The sequence below is a fragment of the Aspergillus pseudonomiae genome, assembly GCF_009193645.1.
Source record: "Aspergillus pseudonomiae strain CBS 119388 unplaced genomic scaffold BDV37scaffold_8, whole genome shotgun sequence".
In the NCBI taxonomy this organism is placed as follows: Eukaryota; Fungi; Ascomycota; class Eurotiomycetes; order Eurotiales; family Aspergillaceae; genus Aspergillus; species Aspergillus pseudonomiae.
In genome coordinates, this window is record NW_022476000.1 from 230,298 (window position 1) to 255,900 (window position 25,603).

The following is a 25,603-nucleotide window of genomic DNA, read 5'->3' on the forward strand; positions in this document are numbered from 1 at the left end:
TCATTTCATCGCATTTTTGTTTTGCGGTCGATTCATTTGTTATTAGTACATTTATTGTGCTCACTCATGAGTGTCTTAGGGATTGTCTCATCTCTCGATATATATCCTACAACCCCCTGATTCTAGGGCTACGTGGGTGCCTGTATGGATGTAGTCCTTTTATCCGTCACCCTCCGAACAAGTCTATTCACCAATCAGCGGCTTTGTATTATAAGAAAAGTTGGAAATCTGAACAAAAGTTGTACATGACCTCAGTTTGTTCTATTAACTTTACCCATATGAAGAATAGCTACATACTACGTACTCCGTGCTGTACCCCCGATATCTCCCTACACATCCCGTGTGATTTTTCTGGTGTACAAAGTACGACGCCTCTCAGGGCCCAACAAAAGAGGTCTTCTAAGAGATAGATTCCTCTCCGGACATGGCTTGAAACCCCAACTTTTCCCTTACCGCTCTTGCCCAACATATGCACACCGACAACGCATCGTATTCCAGCTTAGAAAAACTACGAGTAGTAACAAAGGCACGATGAAGATCTTATGCACCCAATACAGATTATTACCTGATGCCAAGTCCCTTTACCATATCTGGTTTAGTGCCATGGGATGGGAGTTCCAGTAAATTGAATCGGCATCCATGCTTCCGGAACCGAGGTGAAAAATGCCATAGAAGAAGTATTTTTATCATTTGCCTCTGTTTTTGAAACAGGGATGGAAAAAAAAAAAAAAAAAAAAACAAAAAAAAAAAAAAAAAAAAAAAAAAAAAAAAAAAAAAAAAAAAAAAAAAAAAAAAAAAAAAAAAAAACAAAAAAAAAAAAAAAACAAATAATAATAATAATAATAATAATTAGAGTGCCCTGGTAATGTCCGCTGATTATTTGATTAGTTAGTCAGGCAATGGTATCATAACTCAACCGATATCATAAACTCCTAGTTGATCAGTTGACTGTACAGTCCGTACTTTACTCTTTTACTACTTTTAAGAGTCAGAACAATAACAAACCAGCTCATACAGAGTTCCCTGAACCAATTAATCGAATTGATAAATATGCAAAGCCTGCATAGGCGCTGGTGCCAAGGGAGCACTACCGAGTAGCATACCATGCAGTCCAATATAGGGAGACCAATCATGAAGGCGCTCGGCTACGGTTGATGTTCAGGGACTACCTAATTATTCGAGAGCGAAGTTCGGATGGTATGGAGAATTAAGTACTCTGCACAGTACCATTTACATTTATTGTGCAAGATGTGCTCAGTTCTCCATCGCACAGAAGTAAAATAATGTAAACAAAAAAAATAAAAGGAAGGGAAAGGGGGAAAAATAGATCTATCTCTGTATTATTTATTTTATTATTATTATCATTATTATTATTGATTGTTAGGTGGTTGGGTAGATTTAGTCAGTGCCTCCCATAACAACCTTACCTAACTGGGGAAGGTTGAAACAATAGAAAGCGATACAGTTTTACGTAACCCTGGAAGATGGAACTTCCAAGTGGAGCGCCTGAAGGCTTCTTTGTACCCAACCCACATTGCTGGCGAAGTTGCATTTGGATCTTCGAGAACATACCGTACGCGCGTCGTACCACTGCGCTCTGTAATTTTATTCCACTGCCCACTAGGGCGCCTTGGCCTTACCGCACTTGAGCGTCACCATACTGTTTCCGGGGCTCGGCATTGTCTGTCCTTACCACCCAAACCCAGCCATCCCGCCTCACTCTTTCTTTTTCTTCACTGTCTCACGCTTAACCCTGGCAAGTTAGTCTCTACGTATCGAAAATAGGTATTGGAAATTACCCTATCCAAACGAAGTTACGGTCAACCTTAAAGCCGATCCTCCTACCGTCACTCTCTTATCGCACTCAAGTCTTGAGGTCATTCTTTGTTTTCCTTCCCTCCTGCTCGCATCTTACTATCATTCCCCGGGGGGGATATCCATCTTCTTAAACTTGAACTCTCCTCTATTTTGGTTTCGTCTGGGAAACATACCGCCGGGATCCGATCACAGTGATCAGTATCCATTAATATCCGCAAAGTCGCGTGCCTGCATACACATCCGGGCGGCTTCCCGCATTGGGTTTCATTTGGCTGACACTGCCGCTCGCCCTCTGCCAACACAGCACCCTTGACATATTTTGCATATTTATTCGACTGCCTCCCTAGGAGGAGTTTCCATTTTGGACGCTTCTCTTCCTTCTCCTTCGTCGTCCCACCATTCATCCATGTATCTCGCTCAGAAACTCGATCAGAGTGCCTCGTCTGGCCTGGGACGTCTTGCCAACCAACTGTACTTCGGTTATAAACTGTGAAGATGATGGTTCCTAGGGCCTTTCTGTTCAGCCCCGTCTCTCCCCTGCACGATGGGAAGAAAAGTCAACTCTCGAAATCCGAGATTGACTTTGTTGCTGTGCAGGACGTCTCAGGCCTCGAGCTTCACAAGGAAAGCCCACACACCAGCCCAGTCATTATCCCCCCCAAACGCGGTCCTCGGGTGACCCCGGTGCAGAGAGACCCTGCGAGAAAGGGTCCAAAGACTCTCAGAGGTGCAAAGACTACCCATAGAGCATCGTCGGCAGCCTCGGGTGACCGTCATGTACCTACTTCTATTGCTTCGATATTGGAAGCCACCGCCATCCCGGTGCCTCGACGCAAGCGCAATGCTCGAGAGCCTCGAAAAATACCCCAAGGCAATCATGTACAAGATTTCAGCAAGTTGTTGTTAGAAGGTGTCAAGTCTAGAGATGATAGCTTAATGGAGAGTACGGGCAACACCATGCTCGACATCCTCCTTAGCCCGCCTGAAGATAATGACCGGTTCGCGAGTGGAAGCAATTGTGATAGCGATAGCGAAGCGCCATCATTATCCGCCCATTCTCTGTCTATCGAGTCGGTCCCATCGTTGGACGCGGAATTCGAGTCGCCATCTGGGTCTCCCATACCCTCTACACCTTCTAGCCAACGAAGCCCGTGCGAGAGACGATACCTACGCCTGTCGCAGTATGAAAGTTGTGCTTTAGACCATCCCTTATTAGAGGACGAACTATCAGACTCCGAATGGGAGGCTGTGCAGCAGCCTGCCTTCCTGGACAGCACTCCAGCGAAATCTTCACCATCTCGATCCTTCCCACGGCTAGGGTCCACTTTCAAGTCCAACCTCACTGCGTCACTGCGAGCAATAAAATCTGCGGCACAGACAGTTTCAACGTTCGCTACGCCCTCGGTTCAGCCCGATGATTTCCTCACTCGGTCTCTTCTTACGATCACACCGAAGATGACGGATGACCGTCGGCCTCCGCCCATGAACGAACCACCTTCTCCGGCGCTCCGGCGCTATTTCAATCCTGTTACGGTTTCACCCGCAGAAATTTATGCTTATCAGGAGCACCCACATGAAAACCTTGACACTAGCAATTGCCCCGTTTCCGTGCAGATGCAGACCTATCACCGGTCGGGAAAACGGGGCTCTCGAAAGAGTCGGTTCCACTTGTCGGGGTCGAAGGGTCGTGGTCGATATTCTTCTCCTTTCGATCCGGAGGTCCCACCGATGTCCCGCCAGCGCGAACCCCGGGAAAACAGTGACTTTTTGCGCACAGTCGTTATGGAAATGAACATGAGACGCAGCGGCAAGCTCCGGGACGACATTCCTACACGGGCACGAGTTTGGCTACCACCTCGCAAGGACAATCAAACCCGAAACAGCCCTTACGATTATTACGAAGACGAAGAAGAACATGCCATTCCATCTAGATGGGTTGGGATCTCCGCTGACAGCATGTGATATCCACACTCTTAGTGTTCAGTTCACATATAGGAGGCATTGGAATATTCCCTTCATTAGCGCAACGCATGGTGCGATGATTCCCCTTTTCTCGCATCTCACTTTCTTTTTCAATTTTCTTTGTCTTTTTATTTTTATTTTCTTTTGTGTGTGTGTTCTTAAGTTCTCTGGGCTATATTGGCTATTGTAAATATTGAGCGACCTACATTTTGCATTTTGGGCATACAGACTGGAGCGAAGGCGTTCAGGGATCTTTGGATGGTCAAGACCAACCAGACTTGCTTACAAACCTGTACTCCACAATATGGGGAAGAAAGTCAAGTTCGAAAAGAATCAGATTGAAAGGGCTTGTCATCGATGGACATGCCGTGGGTTCATAACGTCACATGAGCGTGATTAAACTTCTGAGCAATCAAATCAACGTCATTACTCTTTTAATCACTTGACCCGAGGTTTCCATCACGCGGTAGAGCAACCAAAGAAAGATAAGGTAAGCCAAATAGATTCGAGGAATAAAATACCACCATGTCTCGTACTTATCATCCCTGGAAGTTCAGGCCACCACCCCCGTCAGTGATTACGATACGCCGACAGGGTTACAGATTTAGTACCAGTACATACCCTAGTCACTGTCTGCCTACAGGCTACAGTGCTTCTGACCAAGATAAGACTAGCGAGAAGTGAGAGACGGATGCTCTGTATTATAGGAGCGTCCTAACGTGGAATGGTCGTATCGGAGAAATAGAATCCTTCCAAATCTTGGGTTACTTTGCCCAGCTCCGAGGGAACGTGGAAACATTGAAGTATAACTAATTGTGATTATCATGGGACTTTGGGATTCATTGATTGAAATTTACCGCTAAACTCGAAGTAAATCGTACGCTTCTCAGTATCTAATACTGCACTTATTCGGACCTATTATTTGAGGAACGTCATAAGGTAAGTTTCGTCTTCTTGGATAGCATGTTAGCTATGGAACAGTTTAAGGAACAGTTTGAGATCGTGTGAAAGGACTTCAATATAGGCTATCCAATCTACCTAGAACCCTGTCTTGTATTTATCTCGCGTTGATACATATTTTGATATAGCAGATACCAAGCCACGTGAATCAACCTAGACCACTGCTTCCATATCAGGTAAAGCTTTAGTCACCTGTCGAGCTTCTTTGTATGGAAGTGGAGCATATTACTGAATCCACACTACATTTTCAATTTGACTATTCAACTTCTCTTGCAACTATGAAACGCCGTACTCGTTATAGCTGATTAGGAACGGAGCCGGAAAAGACTTTGGACGGCCCTCGATTATTGGTATACAGATAGTTATACCGAGATAGCGCTAGTAACAGACTCGCAGAATTGTCCTGGGATCTTGGGGGTTTTGTGGTCATTCGATCAAAACGGCACCAAAAGCATGGTTCTGATCAATTTCAACTTGATAGCTGTTGAGGAATCTTGACGGAGGCATGATCGAACACTGTCTCGATGCTCTTTCGGGCTTCAGTCCCTAGACAGAAGTGTGAGCGATGAGAAAAATGAGAAGATCTCGCTTTCTCTTCTACTGCAAAACCACATCCGTGTCGAAAGTTCTGTAAATCCATCCACATGCTCAAAGGTGAAGGGGAAAGACTTAACATATATTCAGGGTGAAGACTGCTGAAACATGCCCATTTCATCCATGTTACCCACCACTATATTGACTGGATATATTGTATAGGCTGCGAAATAGTGAACTATGCGCACATTCTCAGAGTTGTGAGTCTCTAACTACGCACTGGATAGTGCGAAACTATCAGTACTAGGACCCTGGATCGACGGTCTATACATATTCTTCTACTACTGGGTACATACTTTTCGGACAGGACTGCCCGCAGCTGCATCTATCAGAAGTAAGTCTGTATGGGTCTTGCTTTGCCTGACGCATTTCTATTCTTAGACAGCGCCCTGTATCAGAATCCCTTTCTCTTCTTGCGAAAACTCTTATACTAAGAAGCATTCTCAATTGTATCAAGAAGCTTAACAGGTTCTCCCGAATAACATATATCACTGAACCTCCTTAGATCTGCCTTCCATATGTGTTCCGGTTTACTTCCAGGTTTGTGTACTTGGGGAGCAACGATTCGGTGAAAAGAGAGACGATGACCCAGCTTGAGGAGCAGAGTGCGGTGATGATGAATAGGGGGGGGTGGTTGTGAATGTGACGATGGTTGCGCTGCAGAAAAGTCGTATTCTGCCCGCTGTGTCACTATTGACAGCATTCTTGGCGAGATATATGTATCAGACTTACCAGCTCGCTACGGAGGCGATGTAGACCGCAGAGCTTAGTCCGAGTGCGAGTCCAGCGTTTACGGTGTGCCATCGCCTGCCGAATGTTTCGGAGACGGGGGAAATTACCAGTCCTCCCAATGCTTTTCCGGCGTGATACCCGTCGAGGGTGAATTAGGGCTCATTGCGGGTCAACCTGGAGTTGATATTGATGTAGAGGACACTTTAATTAAATAAAAAGCCCAAAGGCGAGTAGAGTTACGGACTCAATACTTCCCTTGGGGGAATTCAGCAATAGAATGCTAGTCAGCAGTCAGTATGATGGTAAAGGTAGGTATCCTTGATATTGACTCCGGTTGTGCTAACTACTGTTCTTCAATCTGGTCAGCGATACCATTGCCTAGGCTAATTTGGCTTGACACTCATCTGTAGCATTTGAAAAACATGACCAAGGTAGGATTGTAAGCCTTTCCCCATGCTTGCTAGTTGTGTGAGTAAACATTACTGTCTTTTCATTAACGCACATATCCATTCGCCGGCATTTCAAGGCCAACTAAGTCTTACGATGAGCTGACATATAATATCATTCTTTATATGCATAGCAGAAATGGCCGTCGGCTTGTGTCCTAGCTGCAGTTTGAATCTCTTTAGGCATATAGGAGGCTATTGTGAGAAGAACTTCCTTCTATGTATAGAGTAAGGACGGAATGAGAAAAACAAAAAAATAGTCTGACATAAGAACAGTCATACATAGTCTCTGTACCTAGACAGGATGAAATGCCAGTGGGCCCTTCTTGTTCAATTTTTATTATCAGCCTATATTATTCCTCAGATACACTACCAGATAGGTGAATTACTAACTGACTATCGACTGGCACACATATAACTCTTAATTTTAGGGAAGGAGGAGGACATGATATTATAGAGATAATGTCGATCAGGCCGAGCAAAGCAGCAGAGTTTCAAGTTCTAGAACGACGAGACTACTAGCTACCAACTTTTCATGAAAGTTAACACGAGATCCTACTTTGGCTGTTAGAAGACGAGGAATCGCGGTTCCTATGAGGTCCTCTTTCTGTCGAGAGTTGAGAGTTGGGAGGATCTCATATGTACATATCGAATAAGTCCGGGTTGCATTCATTAGGGTTGGATCTTGAACCATCTAAAACTAAGACACAAGCTAAACCCAATACAGAAAGGGCCTTGTTTTGTTTACAGTCACTGAAGCCCCTCGAGGTATTCAGTACAGTATGGTATATGGTATTCATTCAGGCTGTAATACTCAGCCAGGTCACCGTTATCCATGGACTCATCTTATTTCTCCCCTGTAGGCCTTATCTCTGTCCAATGGTAGAGGTTGGATTCTCTGGTTGGGCTTAACTTTACGCCGTGCTCCTGGAGCAAACTCCCGCTGTTCCGTGTTTGGGCAGTATTGCAGATAACCAAATAGTTGGGAAAGTAGGATTGGGTGTGTCATTATGCAAAACTGAGTGTATGTATGTATGTATGTATGTATGTATGTACAATTGGGAAGGCATGTTGCGCATCGTCAGCAGCACCGGTGTATACATTTGAATTTGATTTAAGTCCATGGGAAATGCCCAACGACTGAGTGCATTCTTAGTGAGGGGATTATGCGAGTTGCCCGTTTAGGTACCTCTGGAAGGCTGGAACCCTATAGGAAATTATCAGAATGGAGGAGTCCTAGTGTACCATGGCCAGGATTCAACATACCCTCTTCATCCAACAGCGTCCGCTGTTTCCAGCACTCCTCTATCCATTCGACAGTGACGAGGTGTGGCAGCTTCTTCCCCGGTCTCGCTGAGTATGATTTGCGGATTGAAGAGACGTCTGAATTTGGGCTATCCGGAGCTATGACGATGTGAGTTACCGACGAAGATTTCGAATCCACAACACTCGCTCCTGCAAATCGCGCAGTGCTGCGTGCTAGATGAAGACGGTATTGCTGATGGGTTTGTGGTGTCTCGTGTACTTCTGCCTCGTCCACTTTCTCACTCTCTGGAAAGAGGATGGTCAAACCCTTGAACAGCCATCCGGAAGGCATCTCCCATCCGGCACTGACTCTCTCCTGAATACGCTCGTTGAGTTTTCGGGTGATTTCGGGATGCTGAGAAACTTCAAAGCGATGATCCTTGCTCATTTGTTTCAAGGCCTTGACAACAGTCAGCAAGTTATAGCATTCTGTACTGAGCGGGGATGCTTGCCTCCTTTAGCTCGTCATTGGTGGTGTTGCGCGCATAACTATCATTGAACCGATCAACGCTGGCTGCAATCTCCTCCTTTTTTTCCGGTGTCGCGAAGAAAACGTGCCTGGATGCGGGTTAGTGGATCAGGAACCCTGTTCCAGACCGAATCGACGTACCTAGGTTCTAGAGGAAGGAGAGAACCAGGCAAACCCACATCAATTTCACTCTGCTTGATGCAATCAAGAATCCAAGAAGGCCGTATAATATCGACATTGCCGCTCTTTTGAAGAGACGCGGCCTTTACTGTCCCTGCGTAACATGTCAGCTAATGCCAATGGTCCGAGGAGTCTTCCGAGGCACACGTACTTCTATCTGCGATACAAATTGTGTTAGGAGCAGCATTACTCGTCTGAAAGAACTTGCCCCCATTAGCTTTGACGAGCTGTTCTAACTCCGCCTTTGACTTTTTGACCGGTGTGCTTGAGTCAGTTGTGATGTCTGTGACTTTATCAGTTTGTGCTTTGACGATACCTCCGGCCTTGCAACGTACAGAAATTTAGCCCTTCGAAGATATACCCAGATGGGCCGGCGTACTGAGCCTCTGCTTCCGCGTTGTACCCTGCAATAGCTAGAGGCTTTTTGTTATCCCTCTTCGCCCGTTTCTTGCGCGAATTATCCACATTGAATTCTTTCTCTTTGCGCTCTTGTTCCGCATTGGCTTTGAGGTCGAGGAACTCTTGCACTGATAGAGCGCTTTTCCAATCTTTGTCCATACGCAGCTTTTTGAAGCGCGGAAAGCGTAGAGTCAGTCCGATACGAAACTGATCACTGACAGCTACTGAAGCTGCCTTCACGCAGAGTACCACCGAGTCTTCGGGCTTTATCCACATGTCTGGGCGCTCGTACTGCGCATCTCCGCCTGCCAATTCAATGTATGTTGTGGGAGGCTTCTTGGCTTTCCACTCGTGCCATTTACCGTCCGTGTGGTGTCGAACGTTTGCATAATCAGCTGCAGTAAGACCTCCTCCTACCTTGCAGAAAGAATAGCACTTAGATGCCACCCCTCCTTGTGAGGAATGAGCATCATCGACCCTTAACCCACACAAGAAACTTGAAAGGCCACCACCCCGATGACCAGATCCATAGTAGCCTCCGATCACGACTACATCCAATGACTCTCCGAACTCAGTCATATATTCCGGTTTTACCTTCATCCAGTCATCGTGTCTTTCATTCAAGCGATAGGGTGACCTGGGATTCTTAAGCACCAAGCCCTCGGAAGCCTCTTCTACGACTCTTCTCAGTGCCTCCTCTATTTCAGTTTTGCTCGTAGCTTCTTCGTAAGGGTGGATTTCAAACCTGCGATGAACAGGTTTGATACTTTTTTGCAATGCGTTCCGGCGGTCACGAAGAGTGTACCTTGTGATATCGCGTCCGTTCAAGTACAGTATGTCAAAGATACGGAACAAGGGCCGGCTAGTGCTCGAGTATGGGTTTCTCTGTTCGGATAATGCAGCCGTCTTAAGAGTGCCAAAGGGGGCAATGGCATCTTGCTCAGTATCCCAAGTAATCATTTCGCCATCAAGAATCAAGCTTTCCACGCCATCTGCAAACGCATCGTTGAGATATCTTGTCAAAGCACCATTCCCATCTTGGATCCCATTTCCGTAAAGATATGTGTAGTCCTTGGCTTTTCTTGACCAGAAGCGAAACGTTCTTCCCCCTGGTACAGAGTCGTCTGAATCCATATGAAGCTGCATACGCTCCCCGTCAAGTTTCTCCTCAATCCAGAAAACCGGATCATCTTCTGTCAGCCTCATCCGGCCAATCATCCGATCCAGTGATTGCATCTGAAATTGAGCCAACTGTGGTTGGAAACACTGCATCAACGTAATTCCCCTTTCTTCAGCATCAAGCCGGATATTAGGATCATGCAGCTCCCAACAGACGCGCCGAAGACTACTTGAGATGCTGTATAGATTCTCCGCGTCTGGATGCAACACATCAAAGAAGGTGCGCTCCGTCGCACCAACCTTCATCTGTCGTAGGATGATACGAATAAGCCACATGAGCTCTTCCGGGTTCATTCGTCGGTAGAACTCTGTCAATATCGGCAACTGTTGATCTTCCTTAGATGCCGCAGATAGCTGATCGAGTTTCTGGTTCACTTCCTCGATGGTCATATCACCCACTTCCGTGCGCATTGGTCGCTTCGAGAGTACACCATAGCATCGGCCTGCGAAATCACCAGCCATGCTAGACGTAGTGGTCTGTCCCGGCAATTTCCAGTTTAAGAGATTAAGGGCATCCTCCGAATGCTTATCGATTTTCATTATCCTGATTAGGAGCTTCCCGATAGCCTTCTCCTTCAATCCGTACATTGCCCGATCCCGATCTTTGTCGGGGAGAATCAATCGAAACGCGGGGTATATGTCGTCCCCGACCTCCTTCCTCCATCTTGAGATGAAGCGGTCGATAACATCTCGCCTTTTTTCCAATGGAGTCAGATTAGCGCTGGACAGTCCATGAGGCCCGACCTTCTTGCGCGCGGGTCCAGCTGGCTTCTTTTTGATCTCACTCAATGGATAGAAAAGTGTCTGGAACAAAACATGAAACGGTAAGGTGGTGGAATGATTTTGTGGGCGGTTGGGATATCTGGGGCCCAGTAGATTAGCAAATTGTGCAATGTTCAGCGAAGGGGAGTGAGAGTTGGGTATTACTTTTCATCTAGGTCAGACTCGTCATCTTGAACGCGAGGATCGGTATTGGCAGGCTCATTATAATCGTCGTCAGAATCCATGTCTCATTAGAAGCACTAGTTCGTAAATGGAGGGAATGAACTTGGTTTCGAGCGCGGAGTGCATGGAATAGTTTATTTATATCTGCATGGTAACTCCGTTATAGTCTAGGCTACAATAGGCAACGATAAGATAGGTTGACTTTACCCCAAAACATGTGACATCATATCAGCTTTGCTCACCACCGCCTTTGGACAAAGTTTCTAGATTCACATCTATATTCCCATTTGTTGTCCATAATTGCCAAATCTATTTCTCTTTAACATACTCTAAGCTATGATAGGGTGTTGAGCACTAGGATAACTAAAGGAAAAAAGGTGTGCTAAACAAGAGAGGAAGAAATCGTAGCTGTACATCAAGGCTATTTGTCGCATGACATCAAGTCTCCAAGCCTTGTCAGGATTGCAATAAATCTCTTAGATATTCCCCAGGAATTAAGGCCAGTGAGCGTCTCGCAGCCAACCTGGAGAATCCGTTTAGGACCTTCGGGAGCACATATATCTCCCACACCAGTCACATTACCCTTCATCCCTTGCCCTCCTCGAACAAAGATCTGGACCAGCTCGTCGTCACAAGGACGGTCAATATGGAAGAACGTGGGCTCGCTGGGTAGGTTCTCATCTGTCCCACCACGGGGCCTCATATCTGGAAAAACCTGCGAATGACACATGCCATAAGCCCATAGTGTAATTATCGCAAGAAATACAGCTACCGGCTCATGAAATGCATCGGTCGAGTATCTTCGCACATGCCACAAAGATGCGCCTGCGTGTATAACTGCGAGCCGAGCCTTATACTGATCATGTTTGATCCAACGAAGTATATAATGCCACTCAATGGTCTGCTGGCGCGCGCTCCATCGAACCTTCTCTGTTGCTATAGAGGTTACCAAGGTCCTAATCTCATGAAATGGTACGAGCAATATAATCCGGGCCTCGTGAAGGTATAGAACGGTCGGGTGCTCGAGGCCAGATGCCTTAGCTATCGTGCTATTTGCTGCCCAATGGAGAATATCCAGGCAATCGCATGCGCTATTACGCCATCTCGAATACGAAGGGATACCTGGTAGCCAAACAGACCCCGAGGGGATTGCAGCCTCCCTTGGCTGCTTCTTGGCAGTTGGATTCCAGAACGACAAAGGACGGCGAAAATAATCCCCCACCTCCCACATCCGACGGTAAAGCGCATGGACTAACAAGATGTGACCGAATTCTCCTATATTAGCAACAAGCTTCTTCTCGATATACAACGTAAGCACGGCGTTGTAGAGAGAAACCTCCTCATGGCCTAAGGGGCGCAGGTTAGACAGCAATACGCATGAAAAGAGACAGGAGAGATACCTGTAGTCTTATCGTAAAGTCGTTTCCAGGCATCGACGGAGCTTGCTCGCCAGAGGTTTTCGTCTGATGGCAGTGGAGCTTGGCCATCATCAAGGGAGAGCAATAACCGACTTTCGAAGTGGTATGCAAGCATACAGTCCAAAAGCTATGATCTCAGTCAACTATGCGTTCGCTCAAGATACGACTTTTATATCTTACCCATATAAAGTAGCCTGTTCTTTTTCTTGTTTCGTCCTCAATCCATGTCGCCCAACGAGCACCCTGTGAAGTGTCCATTGTTGAAAGTCTTGACGGGGTAGAAGCACATAACAGCCCCTCACGCGTTGAAAGATTGACTAGTTCGCCGATACTATCCAACGCGAAATCTCTACTGTGCTCATTGCTTCCGTGAAGCAACCCGACACAATTTAGCATTATTGTCTGCATAAGCCAAAAAGGTACTTGTCCTGGGCGGCACTTCTCCTTCTTTAATAGCAGTCAGTGGATGCCCTCACTTGGATGTTCTATTAGGCTCATACCTCAATACGTATAGCTCGCCGGAGAAACTCGTGAAATGCTGCAGAGCAATTATCTTGTTCATCAATGCCAGCAGCATAGCTGCCTATTGCTGACACGGCCATTGTCAATAGCCAATGGCATGTATTCGGATTGAAAGTAGGGCCATGTAAGATTGGATATACTGTCTGGAAAGAGCCAAAGTAAAGTTCGACGAACTTTGACAGGGCTTCTCGAGGGGGAAAGTCCTTGTTTTCAAACTTGGGATAGAGAAAATTCTCGGTGCAACACAGCTGGATAAAGACCTGGTAAATGTTGTCATACGTTGCAGGTTCGAGTTGAAAATTGAAGGCTACTTCCTCAGATGAAGTTTCCTCCCTAAGTCCCTGGATGGTAGGGAACGAGAATTTAGACTGGTCGCCTGCTCGACGTAACTGAGACCGAATATCGATTAGACCTGTAGGTCTTAGTCCAGGATCCTGCTTCCGCCTGTATTTTGGAAGCCGAGCGCCACCCCCGTCTATGTACGAATCTGCCGACCGTTGGGAGGCGTTGCAAGGCCTCGACTGGGGCGTCGATGATTGAGCAGCATCGCGGGAAAAGAGTCTGGGGCTGTCGACATCAGTACCTAGCGAAGTGTTTCCAGAAGGTGTCTGATAAACATGCTCTGGTAAAGATGGACTAGTTTTTTCCGCACTGATAACTGGGGGAAGCCATGATGCCTGGCCCAGGGAACTGTCGATGGTCCCTCCTTGCGAAGATTGCGGGGGCGGACGGTTTCCAGTAGGGCGGTCACCAGTGGTATCAAGTAACAAATCGTTCGAAAGCCAGTTGATCGTTGATGCCATTGCGGGATCCAAGTAGGGCTGTGTGAACCCCAACTGTAGCTGTTGGTTATGTGCAACCATCATACCCATATTGATACTAGGGCTTGGTATCTCAGGTTGAAACTGATGGTTTAATGGAGCTCCTTGGGCACCTGAGAGTGTTGCCCTAATATCCGACGTGGGCATCTGCGGATACAGCTGTGGAAGGTTTACTCCCGCGTATGTATCAAAAGGAAATCGTGAGACATCTATCACCCCATTGCTATTAGACAAATGCAGATTCTCCGGTTCAGAAGCTCGTCGGCTATCTTGAAGGTCACTAAGAGGTTCACCGGAGTGTTCTTGAGAACTGGATGCGGTCTTGGAGCTTTGCCCAGACAGTTGGATCTGAAATTGACCAAGTTGGTAGCCGGGAATCTGGGAAGATGGTTTCCCTCGGTCCTGCGCGAAATGGATGTCTGGATTTGTCGCAGAAGGAGAGCGGGCATGACGAGAAACCTGCTCCTGGGGCGAGCCGTCCACAGAGTCCTGATTCCGGGATGACTGTTTCCGCGCTTTCGCTTTGGATCGTCGCTCGGTTGGATATTGGCATTCGAGTGATCGATTGTCGCAACGGATGCATGGTGTTCCTCCGCTACATCGCACTCTTGCTACGGCGCATTTGAAACAAGCCCGAAACGTCTTTACCGTAATCCGATGTGTGCGGTCCTTCCCACCTTCTGGTCCCAAGGTATGGTGACTCAACTCGTGACGATGGAGTGTGTCACTGACCAGTGTCAGCTGCAACTTATCTGCGAGATACCGGATCGGTCTCTGTTTATTGGGCAAGAGCTAAAACGTACGTTCTCGAGAAATGCCGGCCGCACTGTGTACATTCAAAGGGCTTTTCTTTCGTATGGCTGCGAAAATGACGCTTCAAATGCTCCGGTCGCCTGAAGGTGCTGTGGCAGATAGAACATCTAGTTTGACTGGAGCCTGTAGATATGGGCTGTATTTCATGGTCGTAATTGTTCCTATCACTCAATGTCGCTTCTTCGGCCTCATGGCGGTTTGCAACTGCTACCACGTGTCTGGTTACTTCTTCTGTGCGTCCTCTTGAGTCTTTCACAAGGCAACTTCAGGAAGACCTTGAAGGAAGGAGGATGTAGCCGAATTCATACCTGGGCCAGCGTCGCGGTTCTCCGGGGACATGGCGTCTCACGGACGATTGTTCCTTAAGGTAGATAGTACTTGTGAATTTGGCATGGCACCTTGGATAGCAAAACAGATCACCGTATGATAGAAGTGGCGAGAGGTGCATCACGAAAGACCCTGCGATGCTTGCATTTCATCACTATAATCGGCCGGCTTGAGGTATTCGAACCCTGCAGGTAGATGATGAAAGTTCTTCAAGCAACAATCTTTCGAGGCAGTGGACCGATCCACTAGCTCCAACTCCGGGCTGGAGGTTACGTCGCAGCGCAACCTGGAAGGGTTAGAAGCGGGGAAGAATATTTGGGTCAATTGAACGTTTCTCCAGAATATTAACTTACATCCTGTACTAAGAGTGAGAGCGGGGACCCCGTGATTGGACAATGAGCATTGGTTGAAATTCCCCGCACTGCCGGCTGTCTTACCTTTCGGTTAAATGTGGAAAACGAGAAAGGGGGATGAGAAAAGTAAGGTAAATTCCAAGAACAATATATTAAGGGAAAAGAAGACATATTAGTTAAGTATAAATTGCTCGAGTAGAACCTGATTCCGAACAATTAACAGTCACAGAGTGCGTGGAATTGTTTTGCCAAGTAGGACGTATGCTATGAGCTGGTCGGTTAATATATGGTTTACCAGCATTGCTTGATTATCATACAAAAGAGGGCTTCCGAGTCCCGCGCACGAGTCCAGAACTACTATTTCCGTAGGAGGTTAGCTGATTACCTGATCCAGACTAGCCCAGCAAATGACCTCCTAGCACAGCTCAAGTCGCTGTGTCTAATTTGTTCCCGCAGGTACAAACATCAGTTCTTTCCTGGTTCTTATATGCATGAGTGGATCAAACATGCCTTTTTGGCATCTCTTAGGATCTGTATGAAACGTATAGCATTGCACACTTTCCCTTGATGTTTCAGTGACTTCAAACGGGTCTCATGAATGGCGAATTCAACACCCGCTGTGAACCAGCGGGTCGCTCCCCATTCATCTCCCGGCCATGCCCATAATGCTGTGACGGCTTTGCAAGGTGCTACCACTGCCTTTCGCACAAGCGCTTCTAGAAGCAGTTCGCCTGCAGTCGCCCATAGAACCGGAGGAGCCGTTGATGTCAACAAACGTGATCTCGGCCCGGGTCCCCGTCCCGATATCGAAGCCGAAGTACCACCCGAAGTTGGTTCCGTAAAGGACAAGATTGGGAGGTATACTGCCCATTCTCAGAATGCTCTCGAGAGCGTTCGCAAGAGCCCAGCAACATTTAGACCAGAGTCCCCGCAGCAGATCGCCGCCCGGTTTGCTGCGGAACATCTCCCTGTACATAGGAAAAATGCAGCAACAGCTACAGATAGCGGTGTGACTCGAGGCACAAATGGACCCCAATCAAAGAACGAAAAGAATGTACAAGATGTGAAAGCGTTCAGCCCAAGCTCAGCCGAGAGCATCGCAACGAATAATAATACGATCGGGCGACACTCAAAGGGTGACGAAGCTGAACCGACTCGAGATTTATCTATTCGTCGAAAGCCGACCATACCAACACCTAATACACCTCTAGAATCTATTCAACAAGCAGTGGCAAAGCCACGTCCAATACCCCCAGCACCTCGAAAATCTCGATTAGTCACAGGTAGCCCAGGGTCAGCTGAACCTGCCACGAGAAGGGGCCAGCCCAGCGAACCTAAGGGCTCGCTCGAGCCCCCAAGCCCTTACTCCTTGGGCCCCCCCAGGGATGTACCTACCTCATCAAATGAGAGAGGTCCTGCATTGCCTCCACGGCCTGGCGTATCAACTACGCCTAACGGTGGTCTAAACAATCATCGAGCCCTTCTGGCGAAGAATGATGCCCCAAGACGACCACTAAGCCCGAGTGCTTCGTCGATCTACGACCGACAACGCAATAGTAGCACTCCGAGTCTGCGTGACGATTCGGGTAGTTTGAGTGAAGGCGCCCTTTCAGATGCAATCGTCGCATCATCATTAGCATCCTCCCGAGCACCACCTACCAAGAAAGGCCCGCCACCTCCCCCTCCACACCGGCAAGCAAGGTCTCGTTCAATATTACGTTTTCACAACAACGGGAGAGAGTTTTCGCAATCTCGAAGCCCATCCAGCCCTTTGCGACATACGCTCCGCAACCCGGCTAAACCCGACGATGAAGAGGATCATCACCACCGACACAGAACGCATATCATCCGGAAACACCCACATAAACATCACGAAGGCGATCGAAAGAGATGGCGCAGTGAGCTTACGGAAAAGGAACGAAAACGCTACGAGGGTGTATGGGCGGCTAATAAGGGGCTTCTCGTCCCCACAAAAGAAGAAGTGGACAGGCAATGTTCCGAACATGATCCATTGCGAGACATATGGCCTTCGGATGCCTCGGAGATGGTAGTGAATATCGTGGTTCAAGACATCTGGTCTCGGAGTCGCCTCCCATCCTTCGTGCTGGAGCAGATCTGGGATCTAGTTGATACACAAAAGATTGGACTCCTAACAAGAGAGGAGTTCGTTGTTGGGATGTGGTTGATTGATCAGCAACTGAAGGGACACAAACTGCCTGTGAAAGTGCCGGACAGTGTCTGGGGCAGCGTGAAGCGTGTGCCTGGGATTAGTTTACGCGACATTGACTTCCATTCCTGACGTGGCAGTGGGCTCCATTCCATATCATTCGTAAGGATGATCCAGATATGGAGGACAGTAATTCTATTTCGAGAACAGAACTACCTAGTTAGAGTAAGAACCTAAATCGCACTAGTCAGATCGGACATTACTAGTTGCCTGTAGGGTAGCATTAACGTGACCCGCCTTGGATGGATTTGATAGGTATCTTCAGCTGACCAGAATGTGCGTATGACGGTGAATACTCGGGGATAGTCGGGCTCCAGCGTAAGGGCTCCAGCGTAACCTTGCGTACGGGACCTTCCCGCCCGGAATGCATCCGAGAATGGCGTGTTGTGTTCGGAGTAGCACTACCTACCTTCAAGTGGCTCAGCCCTTCATTCAATTAGAGTTCACCTAAGGTGCGTCGATCGATTAGCCCTCCTTTGCCCCGAGATCTCCAAGCTAACCATTCTGGCGCCTTGTTATCAAATCGATCTATCGATCTCCCTGACTCGCTTTGGCTTTGCGTCCGCTCACCCCTGTTATCGAACCAATTCGATCTTGTTCTGGGAGATGATATATGAGGGAATAATCGGGATCGACTTCCTGTGTAAAACGTGGCAAGCCACCGGTATGTAGACGAATGGGTTCCTGGTGTCAGTCAGTAATGTAACCGCGGTACTCCGTATCGATATGACAACGGAAAGTGTCACGTGACATATGGAATCAGACCACGGCGTGGTCAACGTCGTCCGAAAGCGGTTTAACGCAGACAAAGAAAGCAAAATGAGTGGAAGCTAACCCGATCGAGAGAATTAAGCAGAGAACCGTGAAGCAGCACAAGCAAACGAGAGCAGATACAAGTGCTTCTTTTTCTTTCTCTTTTTTTTCTCGTTGTCATATCTTAACTTTGTAGATTTGGGATCCATGCATCGCATTTTTTGATCAACCTCATTCGAGGAAGCTCCATTCAGGGGAACCCAGAGGAACATGCTTTTTGACTAATCGCGAATCGTCCGCCACATTTACGCTTTCTTGGGGGCAAAGCAAATCCCGAAGCGTGAGCGACCGGGATTTGAATCGTTGGCTATGGATGATTAAGCCCCAGTACTACACCCCAGTTCTCGACGCTGTACGGCGTATATCAGACCACCTCTTCGGGTATCGAAATACACACTTTCCTTAGGGATCCCCCCGTGGCCCGTATGCTTCCCCTAGTAACGATGCGCAGTCCGAGTATCTACTAGTTGTCAATGTCGGGAACACTCGCGGTGAAAGTCTTGAAGTCCCTTTGTGTATCGATCGTTGCGGCTGCATAACACAACTGAACATTGGCAAAGCCGGTTCGTTTCTAGACTACTACTACTAGGATATTATACTCCTCCCCCATTGCTCAAGCAATCGCCATGGTTCTGGAGAACTTCCAGAAATTTCATGACAACGGAACCACCACAGTTACACAGTCCAAGGTCGCAAGGCCCACTGTGGTGCGAAAGAAATTTGCGAAACCACCAGTCAAAGTAGCATGTCTAGCCTGGTACGTTATTCCTTTGCTTTATGATTCTGCCCATTACCCCGGAGGCCAACGCCCGGTTTTTGGGATCTGGACTACGATCATGCACCGTGTGTGAGACAAAGTCCCTGTCTGACTACAAGGTGCCTTGTCCCCTGTTATGTCGGACCTGGGCTGACGCATACTCTTAAACAGTCGTGCTTCAAGGACACGCTGTGATGGACAAGTTCCTTGTTCCAATGTAGGTCTTCTATGTCTCATTATTTCCAGTTATCCTCGTGTTTCTTCTTATTTTCCCTCTGCTTGACTTTTCCTGTCGTTTTGCTCTTTTTTCTTTCTGTCTTTCTTTCTTTCTTTCTCCTCCCCCCCCTTTTTCTTTTTTCGTTTCTTTTCTGCTTTTTATATCTTTTCTCTCTCTTATTGAATGGTGTCTGTTGCCCGTGTCTCAATATGTTCTCCACTCTACCATACACCATCCCCGCAAAGTACATTATACAGGCGTTTACTGAGACAATTACTTCTATGAAAAGTGTCTTGGCAAAAGAAGGAAATGTTCCTATCTGCCTAGTAAACGAGGCGGTCCAAGGAAGAAGAAAAGGGCATCCATCTCCCCAGAAGGAACTGTTCCGCAGGATGATGCTCACAGCTCAACCATTCACCCGGCGGCACCCGGACTCGATGAATGTACGTGATGATGCGTAAATCCTAAAATTAAGAGCAATCTATACTCACTGTTGGTACAGCGACGGGCATGTTTGGCCAGATCGATGGGCTGTCGGTACCAGGAGCCGGGCTGAGAAGCTTGGATTTCCCGTCGGACGTTCAATCAATGTTCGCTGACCTCTTTATCCCCCATGATGCTGGTCATCCACCTGTACAAATGGAGCCAACGCCGTCGCCGTCCAACATATCAACTCAGGCATTGGTAAGGACGTACGGCTCTGAACACGACATGTGGGTTTTGCATTGCCCCAACCAGACTACTGGTCCCTTCTAATCTCCCAGGCAGACTCAACGCCTACTATGACTTTATTCATCATTATTTCCCTATTCTTCCGCCCAGGGCAGCTCCGGCCTCTCCAGACAGACCATTGGATGCGGTTGGGTCATATTCCGAATCTCCGACAGAAGAACCTCTTCTATTGTATAGACCACGGTCCCCTCTTAGCCTTGCTTTGTCTGCAGTCTTGGCCCTCATACCCCATCCAAGTGACTTGGAGCCTTCGTCTCCTGCCTCTGTTATCCGACGTAGGACGTATGCACATATGTTCTCCCAATTGGCCAATTCCAGCATCGAAACAGATTGTGAGCTCCATGCCTCTTCTACCGATCCTTCACAGGCGCTGTCAAGTGAACGCCCTCTCATCAATAGAGAGAGCTTCCATCCCCATGCACCCGTGGAACTCGAATCTATTCTTGCGCTCTTGGTTCTCTCCGTGTACGAATACACTCAGCGGGGAAATCTGCTTAAGATGCGATACCGTGCGGGTCAGGCATTGGCGATCGCGCTAGACATGTCTCTGCATTCTTTGGGAGAAGAGTATGATGAATTCGCGGAAGGTCGAAGAAGAGCTTGGTGGATGACGGTATGTCTGGTTTGACTGGAATCATGTCTAGTCTGCTAACCGTGTTGTTACCTTAGTATTACTGCGTTCTTCAAGGGTCGATTGTCAGCACAACAGTGAGTTTTCTCCAGAAATATGCCGCCATCCCCCCTCGCCTCCCACACACACAAAAACATCTTTGATGGTTTAGTTGTTAACCCAGTCAACCAGCCACTTGCCATTGTTGCGAACGACCCTCAGTTTGTAACACCTTACCCGCGCTTTGCCGCCGATCCAGATGTAAGTTTCGCCTGCGCTCTTCCACCAATTAGAGATTCCGTGCGGAACTCAACTCAGGAGGTGATCTCTAACATGATCTACAGGGTTGGGCTGTTCTGATGCAAGCTCAGCAAGTGCTAGTTTCAGCAACTCAATTCGTAATTGACCTGAACAAATGTATATCAACAAGGACAAATATGCCTTACATCTACGAGCGAATGCAGCAACTCGACACATGGGCGAGCTCAGCATTGGCGCAGTCGAACCTGCTTCCTATTGTTCCCCCTTCCATGAATTGTGGCGATGGTATGGAATTCACAACGGCTCAAAGTATACGTTCAATTTCCAGAATCAAGTTGTCCAGGTAGGTATTCGTCTGAAAATCGCATTCCAGCATATCACTGATCATATCCTAGCGCACAAATCAAAACTCACCGCTTTAGAGCATTTTCAGACATCCCTATCTTCATTAAAAAACATTGTGACCTAACTGCGGCCAATGCCAACAACCTAACAACATGCAATTCTACCAAGGATTCCAGAGTGCAAAATGGGATTAGCGACATTCGATGCTCGTGCGGAGGTTTGGAACCATTTCAGCAGTCGTCGAGCGAGTACACCCCTTCCACCGCTTCATCCACATCCTCAGACTATCAGTCGATCTCCCAGTACTCGTTTACCAGTGGATTCCCCTTCAGCATCCAACACTCCGCCAAAGTTTGCCTTAGGGCTTCTCTGCTGATCTCACGCATGTTCCCAAGTCTACCCATACCGCAACCGATTATGGACGAGCCAAAGAGCCCGCAGGGGCTGACGTTACAACCGCCGAACCAGCTTCCTCGAACTATGCCATCATTTGCCTGCTGTTTGATGCAAGGCAGCTACGCTATGCTAATGATATTCTACAAAGCACGTGTAGAAAAGCAGCTGTCACCAGACTATGGAAACAAGACTACTCCCTCAGATCGATTGATCGAAGAACTCAGGCAAGGACTGGAGCGAATCATTGCTACCGTAACCAATTATGCAGCTGCTTTTGAGGCGTTAGACGGCATGAGAGGTAAGTCTTATTGCTATCCGTGTTCCAGACAGAGTATGAGGACCGCAAACTAATCATGAACTTAGATGAAATCGAAGGTGCATATCAAACGGCGTTCCCTCAACCATAATTTTCTTCCTGACTTCTTGATCTTTTCGTCTTTTTCTTTCTTATAACTTTCGAGTCCGTTCTCATACCCATTTTACCGTTCTTTTGCTTCATCTCGGTGGGGCGCGATACTTCTTTTCCATGGGGTTTGATATCTGGTACGTCGGAATACTGGGATGGATGGATAAACCAGGCATCACATAAACAAAAAGCGAACTTATAACATTCATATGCGGCGTTATATATCTTAGGGCTATGAAATATGGGGGTTCACCTGTACCAATTTAATGACGATAACTACGAACAATCATCTCCTTTCAAATATCCTACCAATGGCGGCTATTCAATATTATTCAGGACTGTAAAGCGCATCAGGTTCATAGAAAGGTTAAAAGTTTCGCGTCTATTATGTCCCCAACATCGTAATCAATATCTGTGCAGCAGAAGCAAAGTATTCTATTTAAGATCCACCATAACATAGGAATGAGCTCTATCTTTTTTCCCTTGAAACTCTCCACCCAGAGAAGTGTACAGAAGTGTACAAAAAACAGGGCTGCCTAAGGTGGGCAATAGCAAACCACACTGGGCTGGGAGCAGGATTTAGTAGATGTCAGTGGAGAGGGTTGATGGAGAGAGTATGTGTCAAGTACGGAACTGCGGCTAGAGCTTTGAGCGGATTCCTTCCAATCGGAACTTTACATCCTTCAGAACCTTGCTGGTCGGTTTCCAGTCGTCAAACTGTCGTAGCAGTTCCATTGTTTCTTCGTAAAGCTCGCGTCGGACGTACTCTTCTTCAAGGAGGCCGCGCATGGCGAACGGGAGGATGTAAGGGTTCACTGATGAAGCCGGGGGGCTTCGCTTGACGCTAAGCGTTGCATCTTGGACATTCGACGTTTCCAGAGCGAATTCAATGGCCAACCTAGAACAACATTAGCGTAACGAGCTCTAACTCAAACAAAAGTAACATACCGATACACAGCCTCATCATCATAGAGACGTGAGTGGCCATCGCCACTATACAGACTACCTGCTAAAGGCGAACTCAATTCGCGGATGAGGCCATGATCTGGGAGCCCAAGATTTCGAAGCTTAAGAGCAAACCCGACCAAATGTGATAAGCTGCGAGACATATCAGCGGCGGCTCCAAAAACAAGGTTATCACTTGAAGCAGGAATAACATACAAACTTGGAGCATGTACTCTACCGTCGACAAATACTGCTCGGTAGATATACGGATGAGCCATCGGCGAAAAAAGCGATGACTGTCATTGAAAACTAACATTAGCCGTTGCGCAAAAGTTGTTGATGAACCCAGAAAGCACACACCTCTAGAGAAACGAGTTGGTCATCGATACTCCCGATATAAGAAATCCGTACACCGAAATCGAGAGAGGCTCTAAGCGCTGCCTCATAATCCTTTGAAACTTGACTGTGAGGCAATGCGAATTCAAAAAGCTCACCAGCAGAGCCACTAATCCATCGTGATCGATAGTCGGAGAAAGGCCCCATGTTAACACCGGCCATGGCACATATACCGACCCGCGCAGCGTTAAGGCATCCAAAGGATATTAACTTCGCAACCAACATTATTGCAACAGGAACACCCTGACTATGGCATGCAATCAGTAGGAAGTCTGCCTGCCTTATCTTTTCCATCCAATTGAGTAGTAGTTTCCACAATAGATCAACTCGTTCAGCAATGCGGCCTTCGCCTTCTAACGCTATCTTTTCAATATCGCATGTATATGCATGATCGTCTGCCCAGTTTTTAAGAGCATCTGCAGCCATGTTCGAAAATCTGATAGATGTACCAGTCGGCTGACCAAGGACAGTCCGAATTAACGGGGCGGGGAAGTACCCGTGTATTCCTATAGCCAATGCTCTTTTGATGGGTGGTGGGTCCTTAATCATGTAAACATGTCTATTGTCTGGCTCCTTGCTGTAGTGCAAGAATCGCCCTATCGACTGTAACAGACTAGGCTTCTCTTGCAAAGCGAAAGTGTCTCTGAAACGTGGGAGGACCTGGTTAGGTAAAATCTTCTGTAGATGCTTTGAAGCTGTTGCTTCGGACGTGTTTACTGCAGAAGCAGTGGAGTTGGAATCTGGCCCAGAAACAGCCTGTTCAGGGAGGACAGAACTGCTCTTAGGAGATTTTATCTTAAGAGTTCCCTTCTTTGAGAGCTCTACCTTTTGTTCCGGCTCGGATTCGGGATCATCGTTGGGTTTCTTTATTATGGAATCCTGGGCAGTAGAGGCTTCAACGGACTGGACTTCCAGGGACTTCACCGGCGAAGCGTCTTGTGAAGTCTCTCTGAACCAGAAAGACCAGCCTGACGGTTTAGCACTTTTAGCAGGTGCATCTGCTGGAATGTCTGCAATAGGCTCGTTTACATTTTCATTTGATGTAGGTGGTGTATCAGCAGGGGGTGTTGGTCCATCTGCTGCTGGCGGGTTCTCGCGGTGGGGTTCTTCTAAACCCTTCGAAGATGATGAGCCGTACCACATCTGGAGCCAGGATCGCTTTTGTGCTGTGTCGTCAATCTCTGCTGTTTCAGGAGGCTTTGTTTCCTCTGCTTGACCTTGATTGGCAGGTGCAGCGTCCTCCTCTTTTGAGGTCTGATTTTCTGCAGCTTGGTCCACTGGGGCCGGGGTTGAATCTTCCGGGAAGCTATCTGGAGGGTTTTCAATCCTGGAGGGGGGCCAGACCCATGAAAACCACCCACTTGGTTGCGACAGCGTTTGTTCCTGACTCGTTTCTACCTCCCCAGACCCTGCATTTGTCTCAGTCTCAACATTCGATTGGTCGTTACCAATGTTTCCTCCCGTGCCGGCGCCTTCGTCATTTGACGATTCCTTATTTATTGACTCTGTTGCTGAGGCAGTAGGGTTAGGCTGGGCTTCTATTGCTGGTGAAGACGCAGTGCCATCGGATGCGATATTGATTCGGGTGGTGGTGGCGTTGGCAGGAAGGGAGCGAGTCGAAGCGCCAACTTTTCTAGTAAGTTGTAGAGAAGGATTTCGAGGGTGTTTAGGAGAAGCAAGCTGCGACACTGGCGAGGAAGTAAGGCTTGAAGCTACGTTTTGGGCAACCGAGATGCTCTCACGGGCAACCTCGGTAACTGGGGCCGCTTTAGATGATTTGGAAACGGGCCAGGCTCCTGGGTACCAATTCTATGAGAACAACCCTTAATCAGCTACCAGAGAATACAGACACAAAGGATAGTAGAATAATGCACTTTGTAAAATTATACGAAATTCTTAAACTTACTCCACTACCGCCTTGTTTCAGTGAGCCCGAGCGTCCTCTGTCTTTCGACGGTAATGTCGTCCCATCATTCGACGATTGTGAATCCGCAACTGACGGAATGGACTTTACTCTCTTGCGAGAACCCGTGGGCGCCATGAAAGTAGAATATAAAACATTACCATACCATCAACTGCATAGAAATTGTTGAACAAATTTGGAGGACAGTGGCCTCCAAAGCTACAGGAGTCGAAGATAAGCCATGGGGTGGTGGTGCCTGTTGGTGATCTGCGTCGAGTCAAAGCCACGGGGGGAAGAGAGAGATTTAGTCGGCCCAATAGACAACAGAGGTGATATCACGTCACATGGATTC

General features: G+C 47.5%; 6 protein-coding genes across 6 annotated transcripts; 3 read left to right on the forward strand and 3 right to left on the reverse strand.

Moving 5' to 3' along the window:
* The first annotated feature begins 2,049 nt into the window (after positions 1-2,049).
* On the forward strand, positions 2,050-4,082 carry BDV37DRAFT_206515 (uncharacterized protein). The gene has a single exon (XM_032079933.1). The coding sequence runs from the start codon at positions 2,314-2,316 to the stop codon at positions 3,778-3,780; it is 1,467 nt and encodes a 488-aa protein (XP_031945314.1). The 5' UTR covers positions 2,050-2,313; the 3' UTR covers positions 3,781-4,082.
* A 3,371-nt stretch (positions 4,083-7,453) lies between these two features.
* Positions 7,454-11,232, reverse strand: BDV37DRAFT_239638 (DNA ligase (ATP) DNL4). Its single transcript, XM_032080985.1, has 7 exons — positions 10,972-11,232; positions 8,802-10,906; positions 8,618-8,749; positions 8,428-8,560; positions 8,270-8,375; positions 7,779-8,217; positions 7,454-7,719 (listed from the first exon to the last, which is right to left on the reverse strand). Exons 1-7 carry the CDS (start codon positions 11,049-11,051, stop codon positions 7,694-7,696), a joined length of 3,021 nt encoding a protein of 1,006 aa, XP_031945315.1. The 5' UTR covers positions 11,052-11,232; the 3' UTR covers positions 7,454-7,693.
* Positions 11,233-11,410: 178 nt separating this feature from the next.
* Positions 11,411-14,902, reverse strand: BDV37DRAFT_268752 (putative C2H2 transcription factor; the record flags this gene model as incomplete). Its single annotated transcript, XM_032084233.1, has 4 exons — positions 11,411-12,336; positions 12,390-12,534; positions 12,908-13,959; positions 14,872-14,902. The coding sequence occupies 4 exons, from the start codon at positions 14,900-14,902 to the stop codon at positions 11,411-11,413; spliced, it is 2,154 nt and encodes a 717-aa protein (XP_031945316.1).
* Positions 14,903-15,426: 524 nt separating this feature from the next.
* On the forward strand, positions 15,427-17,930 carry irs4. The gene has a single exon (XM_032079934.1). It carries the CDS (start codon positions 15,842-15,844, stop codon positions 17,540-17,542), a length of 1,701 nt encoding a protein of 566 aa, XP_031945317.1. The 5' UTR covers positions 15,427-15,841; the 3' UTR covers positions 17,543-17,930.
* A 979-nt stretch (positions 17,931-18,909) lies between these two features.
* Positions 18,910-22,008, forward strand: BDV37DRAFT_279368 (uncharacterized protein; the record flags this gene model as incomplete). Its single annotated transcript, XM_032086321.1, has 10 exons — positions 18,910-19,126; positions 19,212-19,257; positions 19,585-19,700; positions 19,760-19,970; positions 20,026-20,602; positions 20,659-20,697; positions 20,792-20,860; positions 20,944-21,203; positions 21,256-21,899; positions 21,965-22,008. 10 exons carry the CDS (start codon positions 18,910-18,912, stop codon positions 22,006-22,008), a joined length of 2,223 nt encoding a protein of 740 aa, XP_031945318.1.
* Positions 22,009-22,333: 325 nt separating this feature from the next.
* On the reverse strand, positions 22,334-25,533 carry BDV37DRAFT_206973 (uncharacterized protein). Its single transcript, XM_032079937.1, has 5 exons — positions 25,255-25,533; positions 23,313-25,157; positions 23,169-23,248; positions 22,956-23,105; positions 22,334-22,905 (listed from the first exon to the last, which is right to left on the reverse strand). The coding sequence occupies exons 1-5, from the start codon at positions 25,387-25,389 to the stop codon at positions 22,647-22,649; spliced, it is 2,469 nt and encodes an 822-aa protein (XP_031945319.1). The 5' UTR covers positions 25,390-25,533; the 3' UTR covers positions 22,334-22,646.
* Positions 25,534-25,603: the final 70 nt, after the last annotated feature.

Excerpts from the sequence above, each read along its gene's own strand:
- BDV37DRAFT_206515 (XM_032079933.1), top strand. The coding sequence starts at position 2,314 with ATGATGGTTCCTAGGGCCTTTCTGTTCAGCCCCGTCTCTCCCCTGCAC.
- BDV37DRAFT_239638 (XM_032080985.1), bottom strand. The coding sequence starts at position 11,051 with ATGGATTCTGACGACGATTATAATGAGCCTGCCAATACCGATCCTCGC. Across the intron at positions 10,907-10,971 it reads GAGTCTGACCTAGATGAAAA|ATATCCCAACCGCCCACAAA; the intron begins GTAATACCCAAC and ends ACTGGGCCCCAG. Across the intron at positions 8,750-8,801 it reads CTTCGAAGGGCTAAATTTCT|ACATCACAACTGACTCAAGC; the intron begins GTACGTTGCAAG and ends ATAAAGTCACAG.
- irs4 (XM_032079934.1), top strand. The coding sequence starts at position 15,842 with ATGGCGAATTCAACACCCGCTGTGAACCAGCGGGTCGCTCCCCATTCA.
- BDV37DRAFT_206973 (XM_032079937.1), bottom strand. The coding sequence starts at position 25,389 with ATGGCGCCCACGGGTTCTCGCAAGAGAGTAAAGTCCATTCCGTCAGTT. Across the intron at positions 23,249-23,312 it reads ACCAACTCGTTTCTCTAGAG|TCATCGCTTTTTTCGCCGAT; the intron begins GTGTGTGCTTTC and ends TTTCAATGACAG. Across the intron at positions 23,106-23,168 it reads AGAGTACATGCTCCAAGTTT|CTTATCACATTTGGTCGGGT; the intron begins GTATGTTATTCC and ends TATGTCTCGCAG.